Raw genomic sequence first — 13,228 nt, 5'->3', positions numbered from 1 at the left:
ATCCTACCTCCCCTTGAATAAATGATGCGAGGTCAGAGGAGCCTGGATGTCAGAGCCTTCCATAACCAGCCGCTTCTCATGTCATTTCCACTGACCTTCCATTCCTGGGCACTAAAGAATGAACACTCCAGAGCTGGGAACCCCGAAGATCAGAGGTCGCACTGAATGACGGGGACTTGCAGCCGCTCACAGTTGCAGACATTTGCTGTAATTTACACTAAGATGTGGCTGTCATTATCCTTATCAGCGCCACTTCCCTGGCAAATGTGTACATTAAGTCAAGTAAATTTCCTCTCATGAAATCTTCGCATTTGGGGACTACAGTGGTCTCAGCCAAGAATTAGAGTTTAGAATAAGAAAGTGAAGGGAAAACGGAGCTCGGGTCCTCGGGAGGAAGTGCGGGTGTGAGGGTTCCAGAGGGCCACACGCGCCCAGACCACCGCAGTTCCACGGCCAGGCCGAAAGCAGGCTCTTCTCAGCTCCTCACCACCCACTTTGGCAAATTGAGAATATTCCACCCGCAGGAAGATTTCAAAGCAGAACAGAACATCTAAAGGAAGGTATTTCAGTGGTGGAGACAGGTACTTCAGAAATAGGTTTGTAGTTTCATCTCGTGGGTGAAAATTTTAAAAACTGATTTGTGCTGGAACTATATTAGGTGTTTTCACACATCTGCCCCCTTTGATTCTCTCAAAAAGACTGTAGGGAAGTTGTGAACACGCTTATCATTTCTTCTTCTTCCTTGAATTTAACACAATTCTAATTAAGCAGCCCGAAGTGGGGACTAGGCACACCCAGCTAGTCTCCTGCAGAAACCTCAGTTCCTCCCACAGAATGAGTGGTCAGCAGATAACCGTCGGATGGATTGTGAATAAGTTGTTTTTAAAAATCAGGGGGGTTGACAGTCATAGGGATCAGCTTTTAAAATATTGGAAGTCACCAAAACTGTCAAATTAGGCTGACACCTCATTGCCTGTAACACACCCAGCAAATGAACGTGTCAGGTAGTACAGGATTCTTTCCGCTGCAAGTGCCAAGATCCTGATTCATAGTGGCTTAAAAATGAAAGCAGGGTGTTCTTCATGTGCTTGGCTTGGAAATCTAGTGAGGCTGCCCACTTAAGCCTTGGCTGGGTTCAGGGACTCAAATACTACTACTCAAGGTTCCCACTCTGTCTCTCTTCTCTTTGCTCTGCTGGTCTCTGCTTGGTCTTCTCTGCTTGAGTTCCTCAGTATGGCATCCGCCAAAAACCCCAGTTCTGCATCCTTCTCCCAATGTAGCCACACACCAGTCAGCTATTTCTGTGGACAAAACACCCAAGACTTAGTGGCATAAAAGAGCAGCCATTTTTTTCCCCAGTTCTGTAGATCAGAAATTCAGGGAAGACTCAAGTAGGCAGTTCTTTGAATCAATGTGGTGCCCCTGGCCTTAGTCAGGGGTGCATTAGATAGAGAAAAAGTGGAGTAGGTGGGGGCGTGACGACATCAACTGTGTGGCATGTTCCAGGCAGCCTGAGTGGCGGGAGGACAGAGGCCGGTGGTCCAGGCCCGAGGGATACGGGGCGTGGGCAAGGACGGAGGCTCCTCCCTCCCTCAGTTATGGCCTCTTCCTCTCTATCTGCACATCAAAAGCTGCTCAAATCCGGGGTTATTTTTAGAACCAGGGTCGATTCTTCAGTTCCCAAACCCCAGCATTGAAGCCCAAGTGGCACATCAACATCTGAACGAGGCTGGCAGCTGTCTGTCAGTCAGCCGAACAGCAGCAGAGAGGGGGTTGGGGAGAAATCCATCATTTTGTTCTCTTCAGCTCATAAGAGTCTTAAAAGCCATCAGCAGCCTCTCGGGCCCTTGTAGCATCTCCCCAGTGCTATTTTGAGTCAAGCGCATGCCCTGCCATGGCCCCCACCCACTGCGAGGCAGACGTGGATGCCTGGATGCCGTGTCCCCAGCTTGTAGGAGTTCCCTGAAGGGGTGAGAAAGGCCGGTTCCCAGGTCACCGTGGAGCCCCTCACACATGGTGCCCCGACTGTCCCCACCTCCTCATCCCACCTGCACACAGTCATCCGTGAGCACCACTCTCTGCCACGCCGTCGCCTCGCAAATCCAAGCAGGCAGCTGGGAACGGAACGGCTGCGTCCCTGTCACTGAGCGCAACACATGCAGCCCTTCGGAGCAGCCTCTGGAGGTGGAGAGCCCAGGTCCAGGTTCAGGCTACTTTACCTGCCCTGCTCAGTGGTCGTCTGTGAAATGGGGTGACGACCCCTACTGCCAAGACTGCTGTGAGAAGGGAGGGGGCTTGCGGAAGCCAAGCACCTGTGCAGCGCCCAGCACGTGGTCATGGGCCCTTACTGCTGTTACTATTTAATCCACAAAATAGTCCCGTGAGATGGAGGGAGGGTGCCTCTGCAGACGGACAGTCCATGAAGATGTTCCCCATCCTGTGAGCCACCCTGTGCTGGGACCTCTGGAATCAGATCCTGACTTCGCTGCTTACAGACTCGAAGCCTTGGAAAAGCAGCGTGAATTCTCTGAGTCTCGGTTTTTTCATCTGCAAAATGGGGAGAATATGACCCATGATAAGGGCTATTTTGAAAATTAAAATAGATGATGTGTGGAAAGCGTTTGGCTCGTTCATGGTGGGGACAGAAGCCGCTAGTGCAACGCAACAAACCAGTCGGTCTGATTGTCATCTGCACCCTCACCATCGTCATCGTCACAGGAAAGCACCGCAGTATGTGCCAGGCCGTTTCAAGGGTTTCCTATGAGCTCACAGTGAGTCCTCAAACAACCCAATTGTCATCCACCCCATTTTACAGATGAGAAAACAGAGAGAATTGGCGGATGGAAACCTACAGGGGGTAAGTGGCTTGCCCGGATCAAACAGCCAGATCCTGCCTGGCAGGCCTGGGTTCCAGACCTCCTGATTCCAGGCCAGGGTCTCCTCTGGGTTCCTGACTCGCTCCTGCTAAAGGACCCCCTGCAGATTGCTGGGGAGTTACTGGGTCTGCTGGTGAAGCAGGTACTGGATCAGGTGCCTTTGGGGGGGCCTGGGGCAGGTGAGCTTAGAGCGTTCCTCACTGCCCATCCTCAGGAGATGTGAGATTGCTGAGTGAGCACCACGGCTCCCCCAATGGAGAGTGTCCTGCCCACTCCCCCACGTGCCTGCCTCCCGTGGGGCCCTTCTCTCCAAAGCACGGCCGTGTGTGCCCTGCACCCCTGGGAAAGTGTCTCCAGGGTCGGCCCAGCGTTGCATTTTCCATAGCCCCTCAGTCTCCGCGGGCCACTACTTCTTTGAAATTCATTTCTTCTCATTATGAATTCTAGCTATTTTCTTTTTAAAAGGAAATATTTCTCTCAAAGCCTCTCATCTGTGATTCTGTGAATCCCCTGTCGCTAATCAAATATGTACACACTTCCCTATTCCTCCCCGGAATGGCCCTGAGCAAAGAAGCCTCACTAATAAGCTCTGGTCTTATGCTGATCATCCTCGTCATCACAGAAGCAGGAACGGCCACGCTCAGCAAGGCAGGCGGCCTCCCCACGGGCAGGTGGAGTGGGACAGAGAGGAGCTCCCGGCCCTGCAGCCCAAACACACCATCGCAATCAGGCTGCAGGGAGCCCATATTTGCTCCCCCTTGGCTTGAAATATTCACCCACTTAAACGATCCCCCACTTAGATTAATCTAAGAACAGCCTTGGTAGTGCATTATGTCGGGCAGTTCACATGCACTCACAAATCCACTCTCTTAAGGCATATCTCCTCCCCTGTACCCCCTTTCACCATTCCACCTATGGTAACTGAGACTCACCATCTGCAGGACTCACCCCCACGTCTCTCTGCCCACCTGCGACTTCAGCAGCTGCGCTGCTGGACAGCTGCACGCTCCTGGGAACTTCTCTGCCCAGGACTGCCTGGTCTCAACTTGTCCACCTGTCCTTTTTGTAAGGACAACAGCCAGTTGTGGATCAGGGCTCGCCTTAATGACCCCATCTTAACTTGATCACTCTGTGAAGACCCTAATGGGTATATTCTGGGGTGCTGAGGAGAGACGTTCAACATATGAACTTGGGATCCATAACCGTGACCTACTTAGGAAGCGCACCACAGGCCACCAAAGCCCGCCTGTGCACAGAGTCTTTGAGGACTACGTTCTTAGGCCGTGCCATGCACATAGTAAGTGCAAATAACTAGAATGAGTGATGAGTGATATTTTGCAGAAGGGACTTCCAAAGCCCTGGTATAATTTATTTTGCCTAACACAGAAATTATTTCAACTGGGACCTAGAATGTTTGTCACATGAGATTTGGCCTCTAACAGCCTGCCCTTTAGAATAGAATAATGCATTTCAGAGACTTCCGAATGAATCAGTTCCTCAAACTGTGCTCCCTGCAACAGGGCTCCAGAGAGACAGCGATAGGAATGCCACCCACAGGAATTCACAGGGCCCAAGGCATTGCGAAGCCACGCAGAAGCCACCCCTGCGCAGCCAGAGCTCTAAGGAGAAAGCTGGTGTAGCACCTGTGCTGGGGGAACTTATTTCCTACCCTGTACCCCATCCATCAATAGCTGTTGCATGAAGCACAATTTGGAAAACAGCACGCTCCTGCTAAAGAGAACCAGAGAGGTGAAGCGAGCCCCTCAAGGTCGCACCATGATCTCCCCAAGTCTCCAGCAGGGTGATGTTCACCACTCCTGGGGTTGCTGTGGCCCCTCCAGTTCCCGGTTCACAAAAGGTCAAAAGCTGAACACAGACGTCAGGCTCCAATGTTGATTTGACAAAATTGTATATGAAAATTAACATACTGAGTAGCATTTACTTTCACTCTCATCATTCCAGAAATAGTCGGTGATTCACTCAACAAATATGTATTAATCACTACGTGCGGGAGCTGCACGTTTTGCTGTGATCAGGACATGGCTGTTCAAGAGGTGACAATAAAATTACCCACAAAGAGACCAAAATTGATTGGCCTGTCCTTGATAAGGCTGCTTCAAAGCAAGGGCACGCGAGAAATTACATATTCACATCTCATTTTCTTCCATTAATGACACTCGCATTTAGCCCTAACGGTAGGCAGATGCTCGCGACGGGGACGCACTGGAGAAACCTGGTCCCTCTCACCCTGCAGACTGCAGAGAGGAAAAGCCGAGGATGGAATTAGCTGAGCTTTTCTTGTTGAGCCCTTCAATAAATTTCGAACTTCAAGTTCATTCAAATCTCATCTGTGACTCCTGCATTTTAGTAACATGCATTCCCGGCTTGTCTGTCATCTACAAACGAAAATGCTGATTTAAAAATGAGACTGATTGACTCACACATCTCAAAGCTTTTCAGGAAACGTGATTGAGCAAAAGCCGCATACCTCTAAAACTCCACAGGTTCCAGACCGAGAGACCTGGCTGTTACTCTCCACGAGCTTTTCCATGAGCTAATAGCATCGGTCTAGGAATTGGAAGCATCGTTTTAGGTTATTTTATTTTTTTAAATACTCTGAATGACAAAGTGCTAGAACTCTGGGCTTGAGGTGCTGTGTTTAGTGATGTGGCCTCGCAGTGACTTTCAGCACAGACCAGAGATGTGTGTACTAATAAAACAAATTCAAAGAAACAGAAGCTCTTCAGCTTCCCTCATCCTGCATGTACCTTTAAGACCAAGCTGTCGGTAAAGAAAATGAATGCTCGTCCAGACCCAGTAAAATCTTCCCTGCTTTGTAAGGATCTGCTCAGGGCAGCTCCAATCTGGCCCAGCAAAGACCATCAGCCCATCAGTCACATCATTTGCATTTATTAGATACCAGAACACATCGGGAAGAATTGCTCAGCTGCAGGACAGACTCACACACAGAGGGAAGCGCACCAACACACCTGCAGAAGCAAGACACAGGAAGGCCGCCTGCCCTCCCCAGCACTCTGCACGCTGAGCCCGTGTTTAAAAACTAAGCCATACACAGACAAGCCCGAGCAGTCACAATGAGGAGAGAGTGTATTTTCTAAAGACGAAGTGCCTTTCTCATCTTAAGAACCCAACACCACCACCTTGCTCCAAAAGGGCCTTCAGTTCTTTCTGATTGGGCTGGGGTGTGTTGGCTGAGTTTTTTCTAAAGGCTTCTGCCAATTCTTCCCAACAACAAACCAGCCAGGTGAGGCTTCTGAGCACACGGTTCCACACAGAGACAGACACCAGAGGGCACATGCACGGGGCTGGAATGGGTGTGTCTGTATCCGCGTGCGAGGGCCTCACACATGCTTGCTAATGTCTGAGGTTATACGGGCCCGCCAGGGGCATTTCTTGTGTTGTTTAATGGACTCCATCTGGGGTGAAAGGTGTTATTTTGCCCAGTGAAATCTCCGCCTCACAGTCCACTTCCCAGACAGACTCCTGGGCTGCAGCACCCCCATCTGGAGAGGTCTGACAGATCTCAGACATGCGGCCTGAAGGGCCCTCCTCCTCCGTGTCCTCCTGCTCGTCCACCTCACGGTCCCCTGCGGTCACGGCGTTAGGGATCACTTGCAGGCAGGCAGCTGCAATCTCTCTGGGGAGGCCAGTGTCCTGGTTGTAGGAGACCAGCTCGTTGCTGATGTGCACGGTCTCCACTGGGGTGCGGGAGCAGAGGTGGCTGCACCCCAGCAGCTGGGCAAACACCTTGCGGAAGTCGGCGTTGAAGGCATAGATGATGGGGTTGAGAGAGGAGTTGGCCCAGCCGAACCAGACGAAGACCCCGAAGGTGGTCTCGCTGACGCAGGGGAAGCCGGCGCCGGGGCCCGAGGGGTGTCCACCGCAGAAGGGGACCGTGCAGTTCAGGATGAAGAAGGGCAGCCAGCAGCACACGAAGACCCCCATGATCAGGGACAGGGTCTTGAGGACCTTGGTCTCCCTCCTGATGGAGGCCCGCAGGCTGGTGCCCGGCGCAGCGGCCGCCCGGCAGCTCTGCGCGCGCTCCGCAGCCCTCTCCAGGGAGGAGATGCGGCGGATCTGGCCCTGGGCGATGCGGTAGATGCGCGAGTAGGTCACGAGCATGATGGCCACGGGGATGTAGAAGCTGATGAGCGAGGAGGAGATGGCGTAAGTTCGGTTCAAGCTGGAGTCACAAGTCTCCGCCCTGGCCTCTGGCAACTGGGCTTCATCCCAGGGCGTCCCGTTGGCCAGCTGGGTCGGTGCGCCCGAGCCGCCCCGGGAGCCGGCCACGGCCCTGTGCCAGTGGAGCTGGACCGGGATGAAGGAGATGAGGATGGACAAGGCCCAGACGGAGCCCACGGTGACTACGGCCACGCGCTGCGTCATCTTGCGCTGGTAGCGGAAAGGCCTGGACACGGCCCAGTAGCGGTCCAGGCTGATGACGCACAGATTCAGGATGGAGGCGGTGGAGCACATGATGTCGAAGGCCACCCAGACATCGCAGAAGCCCCCAAAGGGCCAGTAACCGGCCACCTCGGCGACTGCCTTCCAGGGCATGACCAGCAGCGCCACGAAGAGGTCGGACACCGCCAGGGACACGACGAAGACGCTGGTCATCTTGGCGCGCAGGGGGCGGCTGCGCACGACGGCGGCGCACACCAGCACGTTGCCCAGCAGGGTCCAGACGATGAGCAGGGTCAGGAGGCCAGCCGTGACCACCCGCGCGGGCCCCAGTGGCACCGCCGCTCCTGCGCCCCCCGCGGCCCCCTCCCCGGCCGGCCGCGGCCCCCCGAAGCGCTCCCGGCGGGCGGTGCCGTTGTGCCCCGGCGGCAGCATGTCGGACTCGGAGGCCCGGACGGGGGGCGCGGGATCCCAACTTCAGCCCTGCACCCCCCGGGCGCCCCCATCGGGTACCCCGGGGATGGTACCGGGAACGCGCCACTGAACCCCAGAGGCCCGGGGCGCTCACCGTGCCTTGCGCCGGGGCCCGGGACGCGCGCGGACCCCTCTCGCCTCTGGAGCCCCCAGGTCTGTGGCGCGCTGCGCCCCTCGGTGCGGGTGCGGGGACGCGAAGCGGCGGCGCCGAGAGGGGCGTTCCCGGGGACCCGCAGCTCGCGGGGCGGCGGCTGCAGCGCTGCGTCTGGGCGGGAGCCGAGCCGGGGCGGGGAGCCCAGCCACCCCGAGGGGGCGGGGGTCGCGCGGCCGGAGCCCAGCGAGCGCCGCCTGCTCCCCGCCTCGCCCGGCCGCGCGCCCGCCGCCCGCTCTCTGCTCGCGCGCCCCGGCGCCCCGGCACCCCGCACCCCGCTCTCCGCGCTGCCCGCCCGAGTCTGGGGGATCCGCGCTCCGCGGGGCGCCCCGGGGCCGGACGCTCTCCCAGAGCGAAGGAGAAGGCTCCCGGGGAGATGAGGAGGTGCCCGGCACGCCCCGGGTGCCCCGGCCCAGCCGGGTCCTGCCCCGCGCAGGCGGCAGGAGCTGGGGTCGCCAGAGGGGCAGAGGCAGCCCGGGCTTTCTCCCAGCCCCGAGTCCCCGTCCCGGCTTCACTCCTGGCGGCGTGACCTTGAGCGCCCTAGTTAAGGTCACTGGACCTGGGTTTCCTGGGTTTCCTGGGGTCACGATCCTCTTCCTCCAAATGGGGTAAGGGTTCCCTGATGCTCTGGAGGGCAGGATGCGGAGCCCTCGCTCCTCGGTGCAGCTCCTCCTCTTGCCAGCTCCCCCCACAACCCCCAACCTAAGATTGGGGCTTCCCCTGACCTCTTGGGAGAGTCCTTTCCCCACCCCCTCCTATCCGGAGCCGCTTCCCTTTGGGAAATAATTCGGGATGAAGCTGGAAGACGAGGCAGAGCTGGGGGTCCTGCCCTTCACAGTCCTCTTCATTTTGAACCTTGGAGGATGGTTGGATGGGGGAGGACCTGAGGACTGAAGAGGTGGCCCCAAACCCAAATTCTCTTTTTTCAAAAAAGATGGACAGGGAAATCCTGGGCGGCAGCGTGGGGTTCCCGAACCCCAGGCCTCCCCAGTGGTGGACTCCACTTGGGAGAGGGTTTCTCTCTATCTCTAGAACCGTGTTCATGCAACGTACAGCAGCACCCCCCCCCACCCCATCCTCAGGTTTACATTCCAAGACCCCAGTGGACGCCTGAAACCTCAGAGGGTAGCGGGCCTGAGGTGGAGGCTGGTCGTCCCCATGCAGCGGTGCCTGAGATCAAGTCTAATGGACACCCCAGGCGCGGTGAGAGGTGGACAAGAGCTCCTGGGAGCAATCATAACAAGAGACTGTGCCAGTTATGTGGACGTTTTCTCACTCTCTGAAATATCGTGCATAATACTCGGGGGCCACCAGGGGCAACTGGACCGGTGAGAAATGAATCGTGGGTAAGTGGGGAGGGTGACGGGATGAGCCAGGGCCCACGGCTCCCAGCCCCCACTTCCACAGGGACAGCTCCTAGGCGCGCTGCCTGCTGGGAGGAGGCCGGTGTGAGCATCCAGGCTCTCCCTGTGCAGGACAGAGGCCTGTCCTGCTCTTTTCCAAAGAGCTAAACCACTAAGGACTGGAGAGAACCACGGCAGATCCTCCTCGGCCTCAGGCCCAGCTCTTTGGCTGTAACCAAGTAATAAGCCCGCCTCTTATCTTGGGGAGGCCTCACCCCCATCTCCACTTGCTCTTTGTGTACTCATTCCCAGGACACTGACACCCCTGGGCTTGCTTGGGGTGGAGGGCAGCAGCTGACGGGGCTGCTCCCCGCTACACACACACTGGGAGCCTCTGGGTGGACGGGCTAGTGTTTGCCCACGCACCCCTGGCCCAAGCAGGTGATGGGGGAACAAAACTTGGCCCCTCCGAGGGGAAGGCCTGGCTAGCTGGGGAGGGCTCGAGGGACTGTGAATAAATAAGTCTCTAGCGGTTTGCAGTAAACAGAAACCATTTGATTGTTTCAAAATGGCTCCGTCCGCCGAGTCTTCTCAGTACCCCCATCTGCACCCTTCAATTCAGGGCCTTGTCGCTATTTGCCGGAATGGTGGCCAGTGCTTCCTACAGATCCCCATCTGGGTGTCCTCTCTCCCTCCATCTGATGCGCAATTGCACAGCACACCCAGATCTTGGTTAATAAATACCATCCTTCACCAGAAGGACTCAAGTGTCTCAGAGAAATGGTCACAGCAGAGCAGGAACAGGGAAACACAGACAAGCCTGGAATCTCTTGGGTGCCAGGAAGCAAGAAATGGTTCAAAGAAAGATAAGAAATAACCTGAGGGCTCCCATGCCCCATGTGGGGCCGCTTAGCGTCCAAATCAATCGTAATAACCGTGGATCACAGTCATAAATGAGAAAGGGCGGGTGGGAGGGAGGAGCTGCCTTACAATAAAACACCAGCTAATAAGCGTCCCAGGCTGACAGTTGGAAGGTCATAGCTTGCAGCCACAACGGAAACATGATTTAAACCGGAATCATCACCCGCTAAAAATCTGGAGGAGAACCAGCTATTGGCATGGCTCAAAGCACCCCCACTCATAGGGGAAAGAGGGCACTGAGAAGGCAAAAAGGAGGACCAGCACGGTCCCCTGGAAACCCCAAAACCAAATGACCCAGAAGAAGATGATGAGCCTACAAAATCCAAGGAGGGAGGCCAGGGAGGTCCAGCAGGATGGGGCAGCTGCAAGTGACAGAACACCCAACAACCTGCAGAGGGCAGCAAACCCCAGCTCCCTGGGCCGGAGCCCACCCACTGTCTATTTTAGTAAATAAAGTTTTATTGGCACACGGGCCCCAGGCATGCATTTATGTATCGCCTGTGGCTGCTTTTAGATGGAATGGCAGAATTGGGTAGTTGCAACAGTAGCGGCCCATGAAGCCTAATGTCTCTCCGATCTGGCCCTCTGCAGAAAAAGCTTGCCTGCAACTCCTTAAACAACAATGTTGGGTCATTTCCCAAAACAGGCATCTAGAAAAAGGAGGCTCCAGAATCTTACAGAGGTGTTTTCAAGAACTCAGCCTCCTCTCCTTCCTCATAATATTCTTGAACTGTTGGCCTCATGGTCGCAAATTAGCTGCGAAAGCTCCAGGCTTGACTTCCTCCAACAACCACATTCAGGCAGCAACCGGTCACACCTTCTCTCATCTCTTTCTTATTGAGGATCAGGATTCTTCCAGGGCTATCCACCAGAACCCCCTACCTGGACTCTCATTGTCAAGACCAAGGGCAGCAAGCATTTTCCACTGTATACTTTTGGCTGTGTGTGTGTGTGTGTGTGTGTGTGTTACAACCTTTCAAAAATGTAAAAACCCTCTGAGCTCAGCATAGTTAGCCATCTCCTGGTCTAGACCAATCTCCAGCGAAGGGAGAGTAGGTTTGCTCTGCTTGGTTTAGACCACTCACTAGACAGGTGTTCCAGAAACATTCCAGCTCCACTTCCAGCTGCCCCAGAGAGAAGGCTGGTTGCTGGTTCTCCCCTATCTGAGCTTGGAGGGCAGTCCCCACTGCACCTCAGGGGGAGCTGCCCCTCCTCCCCCCACCAGCCCTAGCCAGCAGAGGGGCCCGCATCCTACGCCTTCTTCCAGACTCTGTTAACAAGCGGGCTGACAGCGCCATCTTGTGCCTGAAAACGGGTGGGGCAGACCTGCAGGAGGATTGACCCCCCCGGTGAGATTAGCAGCTCCATCAGCATCATCTTCACCATCTCATCCTGACCACTGAGGGGTTTTATAGTTTCCAAAGAGGTTTTTCTTATTTCGTTTCTTTTTTCTGTTGAAGTAACATTGCATTATGTCATTATCTAAGTTCCAGGTGTTGACAGTTGAGAATCAACTTGTGTCTCTACTACTTTAAGTTCACCACGAAGGTCCAATGATCATTCCAGCAAATCTGCTCCAAACATTTTGCTGAGAAACCTATAACACTCGTTGGCTTTTATCAAAATGGTATCATTCATAACTTCTGTGTCATCTCTTTGTCTTTTCCAGTAGATCTTTTAACTAATGTCTATTTTTCCATGAAAGAATGGCTGCTGGTGCCTGAGATGTACTCAAATTTGGTTGTAGTTTGTTTGCAAGTTAAACTTATGATACAGTTAAACACTTGGAGTCATTTAAATGAATGGCAGGACTTGTGAAAAGGCAGGTGGAGGGCTGGGTGTGTTCTAGAAGCAGGTGCAGAACCTCTCCCAAGGTCTAAACTATGCCAGCAAACACCTGTCAGTCATGAGCCCCCTCAGTGTTCCCAGCACCCCTACTTGGGTAGGGTGGCACTTTGAGGATCTCACATGTGTGATGAACCCATGTAGTGAGGTCAGTCCCAACCGCCCGAGGCAGTCATCCCTGAGAGACAAGCTCCAACAAATGAGTCAGCTGCTCATGGCCAGGGTGTCATGGTGAGGTACAGCAGGGCCCTGTTTAGGGAGGTGACCAGGGCACACCTCACTGTGGAGGGTCCTCTCTGTACGACCTGAAGCACGAGAAAGAGATGGTCCACTTCTCTGCCACAGAAGCCTGCTCCTGAGAGAGTGGCATGTGCAAAGGTCCTGGGGAGTGGGAGAGTTTGGAGCATTCAAGGACAAGGGGGGATGGATGTGTGTAGCTGCAGTGCAGGCGGGGGCCAGGAGAGCATGAGAAGAGGAGGTAGCAGAAGCCCCACAAGCCCGGTCAGAGCACACGCATTCCCCCGGAAGCACTGTGAAGCCACAGAAGGCTTCTCAGCAGGTGATGCGACTCCGTTTGTCTTTAGACAACAGCGTTACAGTCGGTGTGGGGTGTCAGGGTCTCTCGTGTTATTAATGCGGCTCAGACACCACGCTGGAATTGCCCTTTTTAAGCATGACACACTGCACTCACCTGCTCCCCGCCACCTCCACCTCCGGCATCCCCTGCGGTTGATTTTAAGGGGGCTAACATCCTGGCCATTCCCCCATCAGACCCCACGGAAGTGCCCACCCTGCCCAGGTTAGGCTGTGGATGCTCCTCACAGGGGAACACTCCCAAACCCCCCGTTTCTCGACAGCCTCTTGACAGGGACAGGGACACCGTGGAGGGGGAGAGAGTAGAACTGGAGGAGGAGGGACAACTTGTCAAAGCAACTCATGCTCAGCTTCGCTTGAGACTCAGACTCCTCCCAGCCCCCTCCTGGGGTGGCCACAGCCCCCTCTGACGCTCTCTATAGGGTCCACGCTGTTGTGGGCCATCAGGCCGCCCCCCTTACTCTGACCTGAAAGCGCAGGTGAGGCGCACTTGGAAGGAAAGGCGCCCGCGCCCCTGCTGGTCATGCGCTCCACAGCCACCTCCCTCCAGGTGGAAGATCTTACTGAATTGACATTCTTTTCTTTTTTGTAAGATTTATTTA

At 55.0% G+C, this 13,228-nt stretch overlaps 1 protein-coding gene across 1 annotated transcript; it reads right to left on the bottom strand.

Annotated features, from left to right (window-relative positions):
- Nucleotides 1-6,299: 6,299 nt before the first annotated feature.
- On the bottom strand, nucleotides 6,300-7,733 carry DRD5 (dopamine receptor D5). The gene has a single exon (XM_037530468.1). The coding sequence runs from the start codon at nucleotides 7,731-7,733 to the stop codon at nucleotides 6,300-6,302; it is 1,434 nt and encodes a 477-aa protein (XP_037386365.1).
- Between the last annotated feature and the right edge of the window lie 5,495 nt (nucleotides 7,734-13,228).

This window comes from Talpa occidentalis, unplaced genomic scaffold (assembly GCF_014898055.3).
Source record: "Talpa occidentalis isolate TD23 unplaced genomic scaffold, MPIMG_talOcc4v2.1 talOcc4.6, whole genome shotgun sequence".
NCBI classification, from domain to species: Eukaryota; Metazoa; Chordata; class Mammalia; order Eulipotyphla; family Talpidae; genus Talpa; species Talpa occidentalis.
The sequence above is the reverse complement of the archived record's forward strand: the minus strand, read 5'-3'. Positions and strand labels throughout refer to the sequence as shown.

What these genes read in the sequence shown, in the direction of transcription:
- DRD5 (XM_037530468.1), bottom strand. Translation starts at nt 7,733, where the DNA reads ATGCTGCCGCCGGGGCACAACGGCACCGCCCGCCGGGAGCGCTTCGGG.